The sequence below is a fragment of the Phoxinus phoxinus genome (assembly GCF_949152265.1).
Source record: "Phoxinus phoxinus genome assembly, chromosome: 16".
NCBI classification, from domain to species: domain Eukaryota; kingdom Metazoa; phylum Chordata; class Actinopteri; order Cypriniformes; family Leuciscidae; genus Phoxinus; species Phoxinus phoxinus.
In genome coordinates this window covers 2,975,381-2,997,650 of record NC_136891.1, presented here as the reverse complement: position 1 = coordinate 2,997,650, position 22,270 = coordinate 2,975,381, and the positions used below count along the sequence as shown (strand labels likewise).

The 22,270-nt window shown below is 36.9% G+C and overlaps 1 protein-coding gene across 4 annotated transcripts in view; it reads left to right on the top strand.

The window, feature by feature from the left end:
* Positions 1-22,270, top strand: part of gphnb (gephyrin b) — a 104,081-nt gene that overhangs the window by 38,942 nt on the left and 42,869 nt on the right. For all 4 annotated transcript variants that reach the window (XM_079584718.1, XM_079584716.1, XM_079584717.1 and 1 more), the window contains exons 2-8: positions 4,042-4,120; positions 11,351-11,408; positions 11,567-11,659; positions 13,327-13,421; positions 14,209-14,275; positions 16,887-17,159; positions 20,354-20,488. In XM_079584718.1, coding sequence (XP_079440844.1) covers positions 4,042-4,120; positions 11,351-11,408; positions 11,567-11,659; positions 13,327-13,421; positions 14,209-14,275; positions 16,887-17,159; positions 20,354-20,488 — 800 coding nt within the window. The remainder of the gene's footprint in view (positions 1-4,041; positions 4,121-11,350; positions 11,409-11,566; positions 11,660-13,326; positions 13,422-14,208; positions 14,276-16,886; positions 17,160-20,353; positions 20,489-22,270) is intronic.

The window sequence follows — 22,270 nt, the reverse complement described above, 5'->3', positions numbered from 1 at the left end:
TTCGTATAAGGTGAGCAAACAAGAAGATGAGACACAGGTGAAAACAATGAGTCAAGTCAAGTCATCTTCATTTATATAGCGCTTTTAACAATGTAGATTGTTTCAAAGCTGCTTTACAGAGATAAACGTATAATTTAAGGTAACAGAGATTGTTTTGGCTTTATAGCGGTTATTAAATAATGTTATTTTCCAGCTAAAGTTAGTTTTGATTGATTCACTTCCGTCGAAAGGATAATTTGGTATTAAATTAGGGGCCGCTAAGACGACACCGTTCTCTCTACACAGACTTTAAACGCGAACCTGTGAGAAATACTGATGGCGCTCACGTGCGCATCAAGAATTAATTCTATAGTTATGTGCGTTTGAATAAATTTGCGCATGTTTGTAATTCTCTACAAAACAAGCCTAAACAAACAACTTGTCCTGCCTATAAATTTGATACAGAAATTTATTTTATTTTATCACTATGGGGTAGATTTTCCACAATGCTTTATCTGTAGAGTGATAAAGGGATCCTCCATAGGGAGAGTTGGCACTTCAGCACTGGGTTGAGTGCTGATGATGAGTCCAGGTAGAGAATTATGGGAGATGTAGGCTAGTCTGTTGTCAAGTGCCCTCTGGTGGCTCTCGGTGGCACTCCAGCTGGTGATCTTAACAAGAGTAGGCTAGTACATAAAGTATATTTGCAATAGTTCCACTTTAGAACAATCAAATATAGGCCTACTTCAGTATATCTTTAGTTGACCTCAGCACTATTTCAGGATTAAAAGTACAAACTTTTTTGTTCCAATTTAGCAGACTTTATATAAATTTAGTATACCAAAAAGCACCATTGAAGGGTATTTATATTAAGCACATAAATATGTAAATGTATTTACTTAGCATAAAATAAACGTATTTCAAATACATTTTGGTATATTTATTTTTCACTAGGGCTACAAGTTAGTTTTTCGTGTTCTGACGTCACGCCTGCAAGCACTCTTGTTTGTTTTGTACGCTAAACAGTTTTGGTGCTGTGTTGGGAGTCCGAAATGGGCTCAAAGCTACTACCAGACATGTCAATTTTCACTTCCTGAAGACTTTAAGGTAACACTTTATTTTACAGTGTCCTTGTTACATATGTTACATGTACTTACCATAGTAATAACAGTAAATTATGCATAATTACATGCAACTAACCCTCAACCAAACCCTAATCCTACCCTAACCCTATAGTAAGTAGACTAAGTACATAATATCACTCAGTACTTAATTATATAATTACACTGTAACAATGGCACCTTAAAATAAAGTGCAACCGACTTTAAATATCTCAACTATTGTGTAGTAGGATATATCTGGTATAGAAACCATGACTGTGTAAATCAGATATCCATCAGCTTTCCTATCCACCTTTTTCCTGGTTAGCGAATTTACCCATGACGCATAGCGGATTTGAACCGGAAGCCGGTTGTCCTTTTCCGGTTCGAAGCTTGTGTACGTTTGATAACTTGTAGCTTACTAGCTTGTTTGCTGTAAATGCCGGTGTTTCTCCATGGATGAAGCACAGATGGACAAAAAACGGAGGTGGATTCACACCAGGGATGTTTTAACTAGTCGCGACGACAGTACCGTAACAGTCCCTCATCCATCCCTTATGACGGAGTGGCTAGATGACATGAAGCAATGGCCCGATGTTAGCTACATCGACGTTGTTAATTACCTTTTATTTTCTGAAGGGGTTGATGGCGAAGAATTGCGGAATTACAAAAGCACAGAAGCATATACTTACTTGCACAGTAACAAAATAGGTACAGTATTGTTGAAGAAGCACAGCGGCTTTATATTTTTGAAAGCAGCAGTAGAGCCCAGTCAGAGTGTCAATAATGCTAAACATACAGCATGGGTAATGCTGAGGGAAAATGGAGTCATTGAGACAGTCGGGTGCTCTTGTATTGCCGGGTTAGGGAAGTCATGTAGCCATGCAGCAGCTATTCTATGGAAGGTAAAAATAATCTACATATGCACAGCACTTGTAATATACTTTTACACTTGTAATTTAATAAACTGCTTTCATGCTAACATGCTTACTGTCTTTGTTAATAGCAATGTTAAACATACACAAACATACACTCTCTTTGGAGGGTTTTTTAGTTTCAAAGCTGCAAGCCACGCTGTTTTACGTTCCTCATTCCTTGGCATGGAGTGCAAAGCATAGGGCGATGGACACGGACACTTTCTTCGAAGTTGCTGATGTTCGAAGCAAGACGTTTCCAACAAAATATTCAATTTTCTTGAATTGTTATGGCAGCCAACAACGGCACAAGTTGATCCTGAGCTCATGTTAACAACATTTAAACAACTTATTCTGATATTAATGGCACTAACAACTTAGTTTGTTTTCAAGTTCGAACGCTAGCACGTAGAGGTTAGCCGCTGAACAGGAAACACAATACCGGAAAGCGGAAGTAGGTAATCGCCCATTGGTTGCTGGAGAAAGAGGTGGATACGCTGGATCGGCCAACAAAAGCAGAAACATGTTCTCCCTCTTCTTCCGTATCTTGTCTTTCTCTATCTCGCACTGGCTGCATTTACATCCCTTTGAAGCCTGATTCCAGTGCAGATCATCATCTTCCTCAGCGTCTTTATCTGTCTCTCCTGATCTCGTGTTTGAACTCGTCTCTTTAGCTCAGCGTGCCGCTGTATCGTGATGAAGGGTGCACGATACTCTTTGCTCCAGGTGGATTCTTTTAAACCCAACATGAAACCAAACTTGACTTCATCTTTCTTTCTTCATTCATTCACATTACTGGTCTTATTGTGAAGGATTCAGTGCGTGTTGTCAGTGCCGAAGAAGATAAACATCATGTTGTTGACCATATGTCTCATTCAGGGTCTGTGGGCTGATTGAATGAAACTGATCACATGTGTACTTCGAGCTGTTACACAAAAACCAAAATAGCTTTTCCCTGTGTATGTTTCCTTTCTCTTGATCTCCTCTTTCATCATGTGTTACCTCTCGAGGGACTGGCCTGATTCTGAGAGCTCTCTCACCCTATAACACGCTTTTCATTTTGCTAGTGTCATATATTGACAGTAAACACAATGATGACTCATGGATGCTCACTGGCATTGGATACAAAAAATAGAATTAAATAAAATTCATGTAGACACACATGCAATTAATTCTATTTTATTTATTTAGTTTGTATCCTCCATAGTAAATAGTCAAATAAATCTCTGTAAGATATTTAATTGCTTAATAATAAATAAATAAAAATCATCACATTCACAATGCAATTTCTATTTTATTTTATTTTATCCCCAAAATTGTTCATCACTTCATTTTACAAGTTTTACCAATCTTAGAGAAGTCAGAGAAATTGATAAAATGTTTCCGAGTGCGATATCACTTCAAGATTGTGTTAATGTGTAATGTTTTATTTTATTATTTTTGGGGGATGGGAGGGGGATTAATCTACACATGAAAATCTGATTAATCTGAAATAAATCTCTGTAAAACGTTTTTAATTGATTGAATGAACCCGCATTCACAATGTATGTAATTTCTGTAATAATACATATTCATTTACATTTTATGGTTTTATTTGATTTCATTTTTATCATTTAAAAAAATTATACATTTAAATGTATTATAGAAGATGAAGATAGATATAGAAGATCATTTTCATTTTACTACTTTTACCAATCTTATGAAGTCTGGGAAATTAAATCTTAAAAAGATTGAATTAATCATTTTAATGAATCATTAATCATTTAATTTCTATTCAATATATATCTAGCTTTAAAATATTTTGTTGGTTATTATAAATGTATGTTTTTGAGTGAGATATCCATTTAATAACTATAATAACAATATAATAAAAGTGTTCATTTCTTTAAAAAGTCTCACTGGCCCGAGGGTTTGAATGGTAGTGAACAGACCTCATGTTTAGTGGATCTGCTCATTGAATGAACAATATTATGAACTGTACCGTTTTTTAAACAGCATGCATAACCTTCTCTTCTCTCATCTCATGTATCTCTCTGTTTGTGTTGCAGTAAGTGACAGCTGCTTTCGCAATCTCGCTGAGGACCGCAGCGGGGTCAACCTCAAAGATCTTGTTCACGACCCTTCCTTGTGAGTGACCACCACAAAATACACACACACACATTTTTACTTAAAGGAGTAGTTCACTTTCAAATAAAAATGTCCTGATATTTTACTCACCCCCCTGTCTTCCAAGATGTCCATGTCTTTCTTTCTTCAGTCGGAAAAAAATTAAGGTTTTTGATGAAAACATTGCAGGATTTTTCTCCATATAATGGACTTCAATGGCAACCAACTGTTAGAAGGTCCAAATGTGAGTTTCAGTGCAGCTTCAAAGTCTCGACACGATCCCAGCCGAGGAATAAGAGTCTTATCCAGCCAAACCATCCGTCATTTTCTAAACAAACAAAAAAATATATATACTTTTTAACCACAAATGCCCGTCTTGCACCATCTCAAAGATGCGCCACATATTACGTCATCACGTTGGAAAGGTCACGCAAGACGTGTTTACAAAGCGAACGAACAAACACTAATACACGTACCAATAATGATATGCACACGTAAGGACCATTTTAAACAATAAACTGACACAAATACATATATATATATGTCATTCAACATACATGATGTATGCGTGGCATGACGTAATGTGTGGCGCATCTCAGAGATGGTGCAAGGCGGGCATTTGTGGTTGAAAAGTATATAATTTTTATTTATTTTTAGAAAATGGCCGATCGTTTCGCTAGATAAGACTCTTATTCCTCGGCTGGGATCGTGTCGAGACTTTGAAGCTGCACTGAAACTCACATTTGGACCTTCAAACCGTTGGTTGCCATTGAAGTCCATTATATGGAGAAAAATCCTGCAATGTTTTCCTCAAAAACCTTCATTTCTTTTCGACTGAAGAAAGAAAGACTTGGACATCTTGGATGACGTGGGGGTGAGTAAAATTTCAGGAAATTTTCATTTGAAACTGAACTAATCCTTTAATGCATGTCCCTTGATGCTTTTCGAGTTATGTAAATCTTGCTATTCGAATATTTGTATTACTGTAACGTGCTGAACAGGCTTCAGTGGCCTGTTAGCTTCACTGCTCACATAATGAGACGTTCATGTCATGCTAATCACTTGATGCTCGTCAGGAGTTCAGGCTGTTAAACATGCAGAACATGTGCTTGCGTTGAACCCTTGATGGATATTAATGTCAGAACGACTCAATGTCACACTGCGCTGTAATGGAGTGTCATTGTACATGAATGAAATGTGCGTGATGCATATCAAACAGTGCAAATACACAGAAAATCACTTTATCTTATTATACTTTATATCAACTCTTTCCCTCTATTGACGGAAATTTCAGGCTTTCCGTGTTTTCGCGGTAGGGGGCGCTATTACACATATCGTTAAAAGAGTGCAAAATCTCCTGATCAAAACACAGGCGAAGAAGAAGGAGAAACAAGCGATATTATTATATGTAAGCAGATGCACATGTAAAATAACGTGATTATTAACATTAAATGAAATGTCATACGGCTTCAGAACGACATGAGGGTGAGTAAATGACAGAATTTTTTTTTTTTTGTTGGAGCAAACTATCCCTTTAAGAAAACTGGCACCCTGAAAACACTGTGCTTCCCTTGTAATGAATTCAGGAGGAAGTGTTTGGATGAGCTGTCAGGTGAAATATAAACCCAGGTGGTTTAGCGGAGAGCGAGATGACAGACTGACAGATGAAGCGGATGTGTGTTAAGTGTGAACGCTGCAGGAGAGACGGCTATCAGACGGGGACGGGTCCTGTTGTCCTCACGTGACTGCGGTTCCAACTAATTGGTGGCACTAAAAATAGCCGGTGAATAAATCAGATCGGTGGCGTGTGGCTCGTCTTACACTAACCCTGGCTTGTTAGAGAGAGTTCAGCTGACCTTGGGCATGCTTTGAGGAAATTAATCTCACTTTTCATCTAAAAATCCAAAGACAAAAATTTGAAATCATATTTTTCATAATGAAATTGAAATTAAGACCAATAAGATATTTTGCAGTTATTACAATTAAGCAAAAAAAAAAAAAAAATTCACATATTTTTGTTAATGAAATTGCTCAAACATTGTTTAATTAAGCGCATATTTTATTACATTTTTATAATAGTAATATTTTTATTTATTACTGAAATTTTAAAACATGATTTTCACTCTCTATAATTAAACACATTTTTTATTAAATTCTCAAAAGAATAATCTTTTTGTTTCTTTATGAAATTGCTCAAACATGTTTTGCACTTATTGTATAATAGTGCACATTCACAGTGCACAAAAAAGTACATTTTTATAATAATATTTTTTTATTAATGAAATATTAATCATGGTTTGCACTTATCGTGTAATTAAGCACATTTTATAAAAACAATTATAGTAATATTTCTGTTTATTAATGAAATTTTAAACATGATTTTCACTCTCCCTATAATTAAATGTGTTTAAACACATTTTTATGATTTGTGTATAATAGTAATATTTTTGTTTCTTAATGAAATGTTGAATTTCTCAAACATGGTTTGCATTTATTGTATAATAAGCCATTTTTTTCTTACAATTTTCTAATAGTTAATATTTTTGTCTCTTAATAAAAATGTTAAACATGATTTGACTAAAATGATTTTCTCTCTCCCTATAATTAAACATATTTTTTTATGAAATTCTCAAAATATTCATCTTTTTGTTTCTTAATGAAATTGCTCAAACATGTTTTACACTTAGCTATTGTAGAACAGTGCACATTTCTATTACATAATATAATAAAACATTTTTTTACATGTTTATAATAGTAATATTAGTTTATTAGTGAAATGTTAAATTGCATTTCCTGTATAATTAAGCCACATTTTCCTACATGTTTATTATAAGTAATATTTGAGTTTATTAATGAAAGGTTAAACTGCTCAAACGTGGTGGTCCCTCATGGTATGCAGCGACTCATCCATACTTCAGATGTTCAGTGCTGTAAGCATGCGAGTGTTTTCAGGTAGGGTCCCAGCGTCCTCCAGCAGTGCTTTAAAGTGCGCCGAAAGCCATCATTCTGCACAAAGGTGCTCCATTATTAATGAAATCACAGCAGCAGATGGCCTTGGTTTGGGAGCTCATCCAGAAGTAAAGCTGGGTCACAGATGTGTGCGACGGGATGCGTTCTCCTCCTCTGGCACACGCTCTCTGTCTTTCTTTATTCATACCCTGAGGAAGGCGGCGAGGCCAGGAATGATGTTTTTAAGTGTGGCAGGGTCCATATGACAGCAGGGTTCGATTAAACAGTCATAACTCTTCCATTAGACAGAGAAAGACGCGGCCAACGATTCTGGCAGAGAAAAGTGCAACTGTTTAACTGTGCCAGAAATATCGCTGGATTCCTGTCGGCAAGGGAGGATGTCAGTACCTCGAAATGTTTTAGAGCTTTTGTTTTTTTCATTAGATGCACTTTTTCTTGGCATTTCTATAAATGGACTTATTAACATGTAGCATGTTGTTGCAATCCCGCTGGTCACAATGGTAAGATGCCTGTGTTCGCAATATCACACTATCATACTTACCAATTTGTAAATCACTAATTGGAAAAAAGTCATGGATTTGTCATTTATTGGTCTAAAAGTATGGGAACCCTGCTTCTAGTACTGGTAAATAGCACTAAGAGCTGTATATAGTATAAGATTTGTTAATGTTTTTGAAAGAAGTCTCACCAAGGCTGCAGTTAGTTGATCAAAAATACAGTAAAAATTGTAAAATATTATTACTATTTATTATAACTGTTTTCTCTTATATTGTAAAATGTAATTTATGTATTTGATACAAAGCTGAATTTTCAGCATCATTACTCCAGTCTTCTTCAGTGTCACATGATCCGTCAGAAATCAGTCTAAAATCAATACACATTTTTTTTCAGGATTCTTTGATGAATTGAAAGTTCAAAAGAACAGCATTTATTTTGAAATGTAATCTTTTGCAACATTATAAATGTCTTTACTGTTACTTTTGATTAATTTAACACATCCTTGCTGAACAAAACTTCTCTTTAAAAAAATGCACTGACCCAAACCTTTTGAACTGTAGTGTATATAACAGAAATAGTATATATATATATATAAATAAAAAAATGATGCTATTCTCAAGTCATCCACTGTGAAATACCGTATCCCATAATGCAGTTCCATTGACTGTGTCTGCCACTGCCACACATTTTAGAATCTCCTTCTTGACTCATTATTCGTTGAGACTGACAAAAGTTGACATTTTTAAATAAATTGGACTAAAAATGCACATTTTTACATACTTTTTTTTTTTAATAGTTGATAGTATGCAGTGTATAGCGTGCAGTATGTGGTTTTCCATTAAAACCTCTTTCTCTTCCTCTGTAGTTCGGTTTCCTCCTCACTTCCTCCGCTCATCTCTATTGCCTCTAGAAACTCTGGAAACGTTTTTAGTTCCATAATATTTAATTTTTAGGCCAGCACACCCCAGTAAAAAATGATTTAATTACTCTGACACTTTAACGGGTTTGTTCACCCAATAATGAAAATTCTGTCATTAATTACTGACCCTCATGTCGTTCCAAACCCGTACGACTTTCGTTCATCTTCAGGAACACAAATGAAGATCTTTTTGATGAAATCTGAGAGTTTATGTCCCTCCATTGACAGATACACAACTACCACTGATGCTTCAAAAAGTTCATAAAGAGATCGTAAAACTAATCCATATGAATTGAGCAGTTTAGTCAACATTTTCTGAAGAGACACGATCGCTTTATATGATGAACAGAATAAATTTAGACTTTTATTCGCATATTTTTTTTATATGTGTTACGCAGCAGCACGCTTGAGCTTCTCAAGAGCCAATGAGGTTCAGTCTCGTGTTACGCATCACGCTTGAGCTTCTCAAGAGCCAATGAGGTTCAGTCTCGTGTTACGCATCACGCTTGAGCTTCTCAAGAGCCAATGAGGTTCAGTCTCGTGTTACGCATCACATTTGAGCTTCTGCAAGAACCAATGAGGTTCAGTCTCGTGTTACGCATCACGTTTGAGATTCTGCAAGAACCAATGAGGTTCAGTCTCGTGTTACGCATCACATTTGAGCTTCTGTAAGAACCAATGAGGTTCAGTCTCGTGTTACGCATCACGTTTGAGCTTCTGTAAGAACCAATGAGGTTCAGTCTGGTGTTACGCATCACGTTTGAGCTTCTGCAAGAGCCAATGAGGTTCAGTCTCGTGTTACGCATCACGTTTGAGCTTCTGTAAGAACCAATGAGGTTCAGTCTCGTGTTACGCATCACGTTTGAGCTTCTGCAAGAGCCAATGAGGTTCAGTCTCGTGTTACGCATCACGTTTGAGCTTCTGTAAGAACCAATGAGGTTCAGTCTCGTGTTACGCATCACGTTTGAGCTTCTGCAAGAACCAATGAGGTTCAGTCTCGTGTTACGCATCACATTTGAGCTTCTGCAAGAACCAATGAGGTTCAGTCTCGTGTTACGCATCACGTTTGAGCTTCTGCAAGAACCAATGAGGTTCAGTCTCGTGTTACGCATCACATTTGAGCTTCTGCAAGAACCAATGAGGTTCAGTCTCGTGTTACGCATCACGTTTGAGCTTCTGCAAGAGCCAATGAGGTTCAGTCTCGTGTTACGCATCACGTTTGAGCTTCTGTAAGAACCAATGAGGTTCAGTCTCGTGTTACGCATCACGTTTGAGCTTCTGCAAGAACCAATGAGGTTCATTCTGGTGTTAAGCATCACGTTTGAGCTTCTGCAAGAGCCAATGAGGTTCAGTCTCGTGTTACGCATCACGTTTGAGCTTCTGCAAGAGCCAATGAGGTTCAGTCTCGTGTTACGCATCACGTTTGAGCTTCTGTAAGAACCAATGAGGTTCATTCTGGTGTTACGCATCACGTTTGAGCTTCTGCAAGAGCCAATGAGGTTCAGTCTCGTGTTACGCATCACGTTTGAGCTTCTGCAAGAGCCAATGAGGTTCAGTCTCGTGTTACGCATCACGTTTGAGCTTCTCAAGAGCCAATGAGGTTCAGTCTCGTGTTACGCATCACGTTTGAGCTTCTGTAAGAACCAATGAGGTTCAGTCTCGTGTTACGCAGCACGTTTGCCAAGATGTGTTTTTCTCCTTTTTGGAGCCTGAAAAGTTTGCATGAAATGTGAGTGAGTAGATGATGACATTTATATTTATTTTAGGGTGAACTATTCTGTACATTTAAAGAGAGAGAGAGATGCAGAAATGAAAGCACAGGTATCTCAGTTTGAGCAGAATAAACCTCAGGCACGTTCTGTTGTTCATAAACAAGTTTTCCACACGTTCAGGACAGGCGCACTCACTGAGCCCAACCGTGTGTCTAAAGTCTAGCATCACAAATATTCTGAAACACACACACACACACACACACACACAGAGAGAGAGAGAGAGAGAGAGAGTCCCTGCCACCAGAGGCTGTAGTCTGGAGTGGTTTCCTTGGAAACAGAAGAAAAGATCCGAAGTTATTTGCTATCAGTATAATGTTATTTATGCAAAGAGTGAAGCCAATAACACTCGAGGGTTGCTGTGTTTTACCTGACAGGTGTGACTGTTGCTCTGCATAGTGAAGAGTAAAGTATGTTTTACAGAATAAACCACGTCATATATATATTAAATGGAAATAAAATGTGTTTGTGAAAATGGGATTTTTGAGAACATTAAATATAATTTTTTTTAAACTTTTTATAAACATGGAATAAAAACTTTCAAATTGATATAGATAATCATAATGTCCTACATTTATTAATATATTTTCATTTTAGTTAAAGTTAAGCTAAAGTTTTGTACAAAAAAAATGTGTGCGCGTGCGTGCGTGCGTGCGTGCGTGTGTGTGTGTGTGTGTGTGTGTGTGTGTGTGTGTGTGTGTGTGTGTGTGTGTGTGTGTGTGTGTGTGTGTGTGTGTGTGTGTGTGTAACTGCAATCACAAGGAAACATGATGCTATAGTTTCCTAAAAATAACATGCACACAAAAGGGGGAGAAGGAAAAAGAGACCTTACATAAGACCTGTCTGCTGCTCTACACCTTCTGCCTCAAGTGCTTTTCTCCTGTTCTCTCCCGCTCTCTCTCTCTCTCTCTCTCTCTCTTTCACACACCCCCCCCCCCCCCCCCCCTCTCTCTCTCTCTCTGTTTGTCCTAATTCTTGATTTGGCCACAGGATGGTGCCATGCAATAAAATATGGGCTTGATAGGCTTCTACAAACACATCACCTTCATGGCCCTGTAGATCTAGTTCTTCTCATACTCTGATCTTGGTTTGCAGGCTTGGAGGAACCATCTCGGCTTACAAAATCGTTCCCGATGAAATTGATGAAATCAAGGTATGTATTTTTAAAGAAATTAATAATAAATTGATCAAAAGTGACAGTAAAGACGTGTATAAATGCTGTTCTAAAAGCCTATATGAACTTTCTATTGATGTGCCAATGCACTGTAAATGTGTGTGTATATTGATGTTTGTTTCTTTTGTCTGGTTCAGGAGACGCTTGTCGACTGGTGTGATGAGAAAGAGTTAAACCTGATTTTGACCACAGGTGGCACAGGCTTCGCTCCACGAGATGTCACACCTGAGGTGTGTGTGTGTGTGTGCGCGCATGTGTGTGTGCGTGCGTGTGTGTGGAGAGTCAAATGTGTGTTCCTGCCTTAGATATTCCCTTACAGACCTGAATAGTGTTGTCAAAGTACCGGTACTTTGGTACCAAGTCGGTACTGAAAATGTGATGATACAAGCATTTCTATAGTAGCTGGTATATTCGGTACCCACTAATAGGCTGCTTTTTTACTATGAGCACTGTAGCCGATATATACCACGATATATATAGTTTATGTGTATATTAAACTGCAAAAAACTATTTAAATATTAACCCTGCATGTTCTGCTTGTCTCTGTGTGAATGAATGGCGCAGACGCGCAGATTCATTTACCTCACACACACACACACACACATTAAAGCACGGGTGACGCTCGCGCTGTTTTCAGTCTCTGCTGCCTCACGATATGATGACATGATGAAATTCATCTCCAGGGCCACTCTGAGAGTCACTTCATGAGCATTTTACCATTTCATTTGAGAAAAACTATCGTCATATTATACACACACAGAAACTCAAAGGTCTTCACGGCAACCCGTAAAAATAAAAGTTTGGTTTAACTTGAAGAAATTGACAGAAATAATTATATTAGGCGACTGTACAGTAGATTTAGCTATGTCTCCATGTATCAAAAATACTACTACTAATAATAATAATGTGTGCATAGAAGGTTGCTTATTTTTAAGCAAAATAATGCTTATTTTTATTTATCGTCATAAATAATAAAGTCATTGAATTGAATTGAATATTTTTTTCAAATTGTTAAATAAAATTGAAAAATAGTTCCAACAGATTTTGCTGTGGTATCGAAATTGGTACCAAGCAAGAACCGTAACATTTTAATGACATCCCTAGACCTGAATAACACACACTCCAAAGCTGTGATCACGAGCCAAAATGAACCAACTACCATCACAAGAGCACTTCCAGCGCTCACACTGGTCTAGATCAGATCTCTCTCAGATCCTGATCTCAGCTCATCTCCTCTTTATTGATGTGACCTGTGACTGTATTCTCGTCAGCGATGCTGACCAAAGGTCCTGAGATGAGCTCTGATCTGTTACACCAGTTACAGGCTCGGTGGGGGACAGACAGATGGATGGATGGATAGATAGATAGACAGATGATAGATAGATAGATAGATAGATAGATAGATAGACCGATAGATAGATAGATAGATAGATAGATAGATAGATAGATAGATAGATAGATAGATAGATAGATAGATAGATAGATAGATAGATAGATAGATAGATAGATAGATAGATAGACCGATAGATAGATAGATAGATAGACCGATAGATAGATAGACCGATAGATAGATAGATAGATAGATAGATAGATAGATAGATAGATAGATAGATAGATAGATAGATAGATAGATAGATAGATAGATAGATAGATAGATAGATAGATAGTAAATGTTTCTGTCTGTCATTCCAATTCAAATTTAACTTAATGTGTGTTGTGACCAATTCAGAACATGATGATCGGATTTTATTCAAGTCTTTTCCAGTTCTGCTGTCATTTTTTTAAACTAGAGCGATGCCAAATAGAAGCACTTTCACCAGTAGTTCACCAGATTTTGGACCACACACTGTATTTCTCTGCAAAAGGAGACTCTGAGACTCTTTCTTCTCTACTCCAGGCCACTAAAGAGGTGATCGAGCGGGAAGCTCCAGGGATGTCTCTGGCCATGCTGATGGGATCTCTGAATGTGACTCCTCTGGGAATGCTCTCCAGGTCTGGCTTCAACACGTCCAAAACATTCACAGGATCATCTTTGACATTCATTCATAATTATACTTGTCAGGATATTCAGAGAAAAACTGATCCCAGATCAGCCTCTCAATCAAAAACATGGACTTATTGGCTCATGCACGGTACAGAAATACAACAGCTCATTTTCAGAATATAATAATAATACAAATGCCTGAATACTATATATTCAGAATATACAGTTGTTATTAATACACAATTACTGAACAATTAATAATAATACTAACATTTAAACACAACTGTTCAAATGCCAGTACGTTTTTTTTTATGTTTTCGAAGTTTCTTCTGCTTGCCAAAAATACAGTAAAATCAGTAAAATTGCAAAATATTATTACAATTTAAAATAACTATTTTCTATGTGAATATATTGTAAACTGTAATTTATTCCTGTGATCAAAGCTGAATTTTCAGCATCATTACTCCAGTCTTGTGTCACATGATCCTTCAGAAATCAGTATAATATGATGATTTTCTGCTCAAGAAACATTTCTGATTATTATCAATATTGAAAACAGCTGATTCATATTTTTGTGGAAACTATGATAAAAAAAAAAATTATGAATCCAGTAAAAAAAAAATAACAGCATTTACTTGAAATAGAATATTTTGCAACATTATTAATGTCTTTACTGTTACTTATAATATAATCAATTCAATGCATCCTTGCTGAATAAAATATTAATTTCTTTGAGCAAAAATACTGTGTATATATGAGAATGAATAATCAGTTTCTTCTGAATTGTGTGCACAGACCCGTGTGTGGTATCCGAGGGAAAACTCTCATCATAAATTTGCCGGGCAGTAAAAAAGGTTCACAGGTAAGAATATTTTTTTCTTTCACTAAGAGTGTGGTTCATAATATAGACATATGTCTCAATACTGGTCTAGTTCTTAATGAAAAGTGTGTACTCCACTAGCAAAGTCGAAACTGCTTGTGGTCTCAATAAAATATAGGCCTACGTTAATGGGTGCTGGAAATAGAGATAAACATGAATAATTATAGAGCCTCTTTTGGATCATTCCAGAATAGTTTAAGGCTTATATCTTTTTCATTGCTTGTCCAATTTATGAGAAACCGCGGAGATTAATAAAATAAAAAATAAAGTTAGCTGTAAATCACCTATAATATAATAAAAGAAGAAGAAGAATACTGGTTTATCCCATAAAAAAATGTACTTCCATGGTTGATGTCCAAAAACAAAAAAGTGAGTGTGTCAATTCAAAACATATCACACACATTTTCATTATTATTATTAAAAATGTCAATAATCCATATTCACCTTCCAGACATCACTTCCAAAATATTAAGTCTGTTTAAAAATACAACCTTTAATATTCGACAGGCAATTTTCTACCCATTTCATTTCACAAATTTGCTTCCATAAATTCAGTGGTTCAAATTCGGCAGAATATTCAACATTGCACATCCGGGAACTGCAGGAATAGCAGTAGAGTACCGATGCATAATCTCCATCTGCTGTTAGTTGAGTCACCAGCAGGGGGTGCAAGCGGGTGATGACGGCGACCAAAGCAACGGGTAGAGAGAGTCATTCATTCTCAAACTGAATTACAGCACTAAAATTCAAGGACTGTTAATGCAATGAAATTAGTGCCATTCAACATGCTTTTTTGCTTCAAATACATTTTGTCGTTATCTTTCTTCCATAGCGCAGCTCAAACAAACCTTTCAGAGTTTCTGCCATTCTGGATCGCAGAAGAATATGACGCAGGAGAAGAAAGTTCAACACTCTTACTTCAGCAATAAAAACAACTAAAAAGAAACATAAATGTGATGTTCATCTAAAGTAATTTTTGCTTATTAGTATAGTTGGATTGGATCATTGAAGGACAGCTGCAAAGACATTGGTTAATAAAGTGACATTAAATACATAAAGAATACATAATAGAGTGGATTTAAAACTTTTACTTCGTGTGTACAAATCTTTAAATGGTATGGCTCTACCCTACCTGTCTGTCCTATTGACTGAGCACCATCCAATTAGATCACTCCGGTCATCCAATCAGAGACTCTTGTTCATCCCTAACTGTGCGTTCACACCGGACGCGAATAGCGCATCAAATTCACGCCTGCCGCGTCTAGTTTGACGCTTGAACATTTTGAATGCATTCGCGCGTCCAAAGCGAAATGGACGCGCGTTAAAAGCAAGCGTTTGGAGCGAAATTGATGCGCGTCCGAAGCAAAATCCGCCTCTTCTGGGAGAGGCAAGTGCTAGGCGGTGAAATTTAAAAGTACTACTGTTATTGTGTCACGAAATGTAGTTTTAAGAGTTGTTCAGTCGAGAATGTAGTTGTTTAAAGCTCAAATCTGTGGTTTATTTATAAAGATAGCGCCTATTTAAAAAAATGTACGCAGAAGTTCAGATTTTTCATCATTCGCGCTTAACGCGCCAGACGCTGCGCAAACTTGACTCATTCGCACCGCAGGAATTTTTACGCGCGTAACGCGTCTTTGCATTGACTTAACATTGAAATAACTCGGGCCTGACCTGCTATTCGCGTCCGGTGTGAACGCACCATAAGTCAAGATTTAAGTGTAGGGGGGACCGTGCCTTTTCTGTAGTTGCCCCCAGACTATGGAATGACTTCCCCATATCGATTAGACTGGCCTCATTTTAAATCTAAGTTAAAAACATTTTTGTTTAATAAAGTATTTAATACATGTTGAAGCACCCTTCCTTTGTACTTTCATTGTTATTTTAAAAATGTTGAAGCGCTTATTTTATGTTATTTTACTTTATATATATATATATATATATATATATTAGTTTTTTTGTACTGTGTTGTATTGTTGTTAGTTTTTGTGTTTTTAATTGTGCTATATAAATAAATTGCCATTGCCATACAGTATATTTGTGTAATTTAACATAATTAATATTCTTAGGTGCTGTATACCAGCATTTAGCCAACTACTGAATATGAACTATAGGGGAGACTAGTTGACTGTTTTTCTATGGCTATTTCCACATTAATCTGGATATATTTGAGTAAACGGATCTGCTCGTGCGCGAGGTTAAAGCGCAAGCAGACCATCTACGGGACAAAGTGTACACCCGTTGTGGACCCGCCTATAGGCACACATTACAAATGTGCTCTTTAAATAACAAAAAAATATTGCGCTATAGACTTTAGACCAGGTTTCAGTTGGTCAATGGCTCAGTCTATTTCAGTTCCTCAAAATAGCAACGCACCAACAATGCTCCCGAACACACCTCGTTCTCAGACCAGCAGCCCATGGGTGCGCAAATGGGGGCAAATGCATTTGCTATTTTAACAACGTGGCGCAGGACGTGAAAAGGAAAACTGCGTCAGGCTGAAACTAGCAAAACACACTTGCGTCGCGAGTGTTTGATAAGGCCCTAGCACGGAAATGCACTTTGTTTTATTTTTCTTTCCGTGTGTGCCTTTCAGGAATGCTTCCAGTTCATCCTTCCCGCTCTCCCGCACGCCATCGACCTGCTCCGAGAAGCCGTGGTCAAAGTGAAGGAGGTGCCGAATGAGCTGGAGGACCTGCCCTCGCCACCCCCGCCTCTGTCCCCGCTGCCCGGCAGCAGCCCGCACCGGCAGACCGAGGACAAGGGCGTTCAGTGTGAGGATGAGGAGGAGGAGAAGAAGGACAGCGGTGTGGCCTCCACTGAGGACAGCTCCTCCTCGCACATCACCGCTGCCTCCATTGCTGCCAAGGTAATCCTGTGTGCATTTAGGATGTTTTACATAGGGGCGCACGATATATCGGCCACCATATCAGTATCGGCCGATATAAGTTCATTTTTAATGTTAACGGTATCGACAAGATAAGAAAATTTGATCGATATATAGTGTTGTCAAAGGTACTGACTTTGGTACCAAGTCGATGCTGAAATTTAAAAAATGTGACACTTTGAGCGCCGTTGAGCGGAATCGTAAACACCTCTGATTGGCCATTGTGCTCAAACGCTCATCAAATATGTCTGTGATTGGGGTAAATGTACATCAATGACGCTCTTCAGCGAGCGCTTACACAGATACACACGCGAGCGTTTGAAAGCAAGCGTCGAGCAGCGGATCGGTCCTGCTTGTGCTTTCAAAACACTTCGGTGTGCTCTCAAACACTTCCGTGCATTGATCATTGTAGCCAATCACAGACATATCCGATGAGCTTGTGAACACAATGGCCAATCAGAGGCGTTTATGATTCCTCTCATAGCATCAAATTTTTTACATTTCAGTACCGACTTGGTACCAAAGTCAGTACTTTTGACAACACTATAATGTAGTTTTACATAGGGAAGGGATGCACAATATATCGGCCACCATATCAGTATCGGCCAAAATATGTTCATTTTTAATGTTATCATTTTCGGCCCGATAAGAAATTTTGATCGATATATTAAAGCCTATAAATAATGGATTATTTCCTTCAGATGCGCATTCAGATCTCAAAATTATCAAAACGTTGGATTTAGATTTATCGGCCAATATATCGGTTATCGGTTTGCAAACATAAAGAATTATCGGCCAAAATGTTTGTATCGGTGCATCCCTAGTTTTACTTAAAGGTGCTGTATGGAGTTTTTCTACTAAAATGAATCCTTTTTATTACCTGTGTGTGAAGGGGTTGTAATCTCATAATAAAATTATGCACTTAGCGGGTTTTGCTATTACCTCTGAAAGCAAGTATTCCTATTTCTATGTGATGCTCCGGGTCGGATTTGCCGCAAAATCCAGTGACGTGACTGAGACCTGCATGCGCGCTCCCGAGCGTCTCGCCTCTCGCCTCGTCTACTGACTTTGCACTCAACAGCGACGACACTGCAACTTTATGACATGGAGTCTGCTAACACTAGGAAACGACTAGCACAACACAGACTCCAACACAAACTCCACATAATAATAAAAAATAAAAGAAAGCACGCGCACTCGCTTGTAAACGTATTGGTTGCAATCTGAAACATCACCGCTAGATGCCGCTGAAAACTCCATACAGCACCTTTAAATGAGTTATGCTATGCAAATATAGAGACAAACATAAATTACTTAATTGGGGAAATTTATGGAACTTATGGGAGGTTGCCCCGTGAGTTAGTCCTCCTGTCCTGTCCGATTTTAGGGAAAAATCGGGTCTATTGGAAACGTGCAATAGATTTCTTAGGCGCGCCGAAAGAACACCACAGGCACAGTGTAATCACCATGGGAAAATCTCAGAGTAAAACTGGGAGCTGTGAAAAATATGATACATATTATTTAATTTAGTTCCTTTTAAATTTATTTTAGTTCCTTTTATAACTGTCATCTTTATATCTCTTTTAATTCCTTGTATAACTGTTTTCATTTTCCTTGCTTTTATTTTGTGATTATTTAAATTAATTTCTGTGTAAAGCACTTTGAATTACCATAGTGTATGAAATGTGCTATATAAATAAATTTGCCTTGCATTGCCTATTTCTCACATGACTCTGCTGGACATTTGCAGGTTTTCCATTTGTCTTCATTCCCATCATGAAACTGTGTCATCTTCATGTGTGCTGCAGCGTCCTCAGGTGTGAGTGAATGTCGTACATCATCTTCATATCATTTGTTTGATTGTTGTGCACCTCGTTTGTCATGTCATTCATAGCCTGACGGACAGATAACTCAACCAATCATGCTTCAATCTGCGTCTCAATTTGCATACTTACACTATTCTTGTAACAAGTACTTTAAAAAATACTTTAAAAAAAATAAAAGTACTTATTGAAGAAAAAAATTAGTATGGAAGTCAATGGCTACCATCAACTGTCTGGTTACCAAAATTCTTCAATGTAATCCTAATTTATTGTTTTTTGACTCTTAATTCCAAGTTATTTGCAAATAAATGAAAATGTATTATAATTCAAATTTATATTAAATCCAAATTGATTTTTGACCCACTTAAGTACATCCTTATACGTCATTTCATAATTAATTCTATTGTCATTTCATAATTGATGTTGTCTAATTATTTCTATTCTATTGAAATGTGGTTAAATCATACTGACAAATGCCAGCTAAAATTGTATTAAATTTAATTCTATTAAATCATGTATGTCATGTATTTAAGTATATTTGTAATTACACATTTGTAATGATGAAGTTGTAATTTAGTACATTTAAAATATATTTCATTTAAATGTCGTATTGAATAGCACACTGCAGTTTAAATTATAACCAAGCGCTTTACATGTTTAGTATGTTAATAATTTAAAATGTACTTTAAAGTAAAACTTTTAATTTGGCATTATTGCAAAGTGCTTTTTTTTTTTAAGTACCTTAAGTGTGTTTACATTACAAGTGCACATTTAATTCGCTTAAGTGCAAAGAAACGGCGAGATGCTAATTTAATTAAAGTATTTTCTTGCTAAATGTACTCTAAAGATCTTTTTTATTTACAACTTCCAAAAAAACATTTTTACTGTGTGTTAACGTTAACGTCTAGCTAAATGTATTACCTCAACATTCATTATTACTTTTAGGTTCATACATTTAAAAACTCGATTGTCATATTCAGCTTCACATTCCACACAATTTTCTACTTAAAACAAAAAAAATTGATGGGAAACTGTCACAATCTCCTCTTATTTCATGTAGCAATAGGTTTTGGGTGATATAAGGCCTAAAAATATCAAACATGCTTCAAAATCCACTGAAAATACTGTCATCCATGAACTTTTGGGCATTTTTTTCAGTGTATGGAATGCATTAACATACTATGTGATTAGAAACCTGACAAAAACATGTTCCAGGTTCTGTTTCACCACAAGTTTAAAATAAATAAATACTTTCAAATGCAAACTTTTGACTTTTCACATTTGCATAATGCACAAAGAGTAAGTGAACAAATGTTTAGAGGTCTATAATGAACATCCTTCTTCGTGTCTTAGATTCCTGACTCCATCATCTCACGGGGCGTCCAGGTCCTTCCCCGTGACACGGCATCTTTGAGCACCACGCCGTCCGAGTCGCCGCGAGCCCAGGCTACCTCTCGCCTCTCCACAGCTTCCTGTCCCACACCCAAGGTGAGAGCGCATCACTTCCTGTTTCCTGTCCCCGCACTGTTCGCTTCCTGTCTGCCTCCCCACCTCGCTCACCCTGCTGCCCAACTCCACACTCACCTCACCCCAAAACTCCTCACATGCTCCGAGCTGTCAGAGTCCCATCTGTGTGTGGATTTCACAGGTTTCATATTTAGGATATCGTAAAATTATATGGAAGCTTGTTTCTACCACGGAATAAAAAATAATACAGGTAATTGTGACTTTTTATCTCTGAATTCAGACTTTTTTCTCGCAATTTTGAGTTTATATCTCACAATACAGTACAACAGTGAGGTTCTGGAAGTAAAAACTACATTACCCATGATGCTGTGCAGTAAATTCCACCAATCAGAGAGTCGCCACACGCAAAATGTAAGCCATTTAGCTCCGCCCACTCCCATGAAGCACTTCAAATGACATAATCAAGTCGTTCTCAAAATACTTCAATATTTCTATATATAAGTATATGTTTGTTTTGCAATAGACTTAAAATATATATTGTTTTATGTGTATAATCAGCATTTTTAAATGAGTAATTTTATATTTCTTTACCGTTTTTAATTTGGTTATTCAGTTGCCAATTTTGCAGTTTGTAATGTTATGATTATGAAAGCTGGTTGGCTTGGTTCATGGTCAAAGACTAAATTGTAAGATATAAACTTGCAATTGCGTGGGAAAAAGCCGCAATTACCTTTTTACATTTTTTATTCTGTAATATATATGCTATGAGGTTGCAGAATGCAGAATGTCGAAACTGGTCTTTTCCAAACTCGGATCTATCAAGTATTATGAAAGTAGCTCATATGACTTGTGTGCTTTTCCCCCAAGTCTTACAATAGCTTAAGACCGGAAGTGAAGGTACAATTAATGGAAAATCTTTTTGGATGTAGTACTTTTATGTTGCTTTGTTGTCCTTTTTGGTGAAGTATTCCTTTAAAGCTGTGATATAAGCCCTAAAAACATAAAACATATCCATACAATTTTAAAACACACTTTATATATATATATTTATATAAATTTCTTGCTCAGAATTTTCTACCTGATAAAATATTTTACAGCTTGGCATTCATTTTAGAAATTCCCATGACAAGATTTTACAGTAACACATTATTTTACAGTGTCATTGTTACATGTAGTTAGGCTACTATAATAATAACCAGGGGTGTATACTTAGTGTAACAAAGACACCTTAAAATAAAGTGTAACCGATTTGATCAATTCACATGACTCTTCCAGGTCTAGAAATCACACTTGTAAAATTAGACTTCCTCATATATCCAGTTTTTTAAAGAACCCTGGTTCTTCCAAAATAAAAAAAAGTTGTTGAGGGGGGCAAACTAAAATAAATAAGTTGTTTTTACTTATTTTAATGCTTGTTTTGTCTGATTTTAAGTCACAAGTTTGCTGAGAATCAATACTTAAAAGTGATAAACTTGTGATAAATAGTCGGAATTACATGACATCTGTTTATAAACATATGCACTCTGACTTACATTTATCCAGGGTTTGTGAATCTGAAAAGAAATAATAATAATTCAAGGCCCTGGAAAGTCTTTGAAAATAAATATGCATAGATACGGGTCCTTGAAAGTGCTTGAATTTATTTTGTGCAAGAAGTTTTCAGGGAAAAAATTAATATTTCTGCTAATAGTTCCTATATATACTAGCTTGCTTGATTTTAGTTAGTTATGTGCATTTAGGCGTTACGTTAAGTGTTTCCCGCGTGAGGAACTTTGAACCATGACGTTCACACACACAAAACTG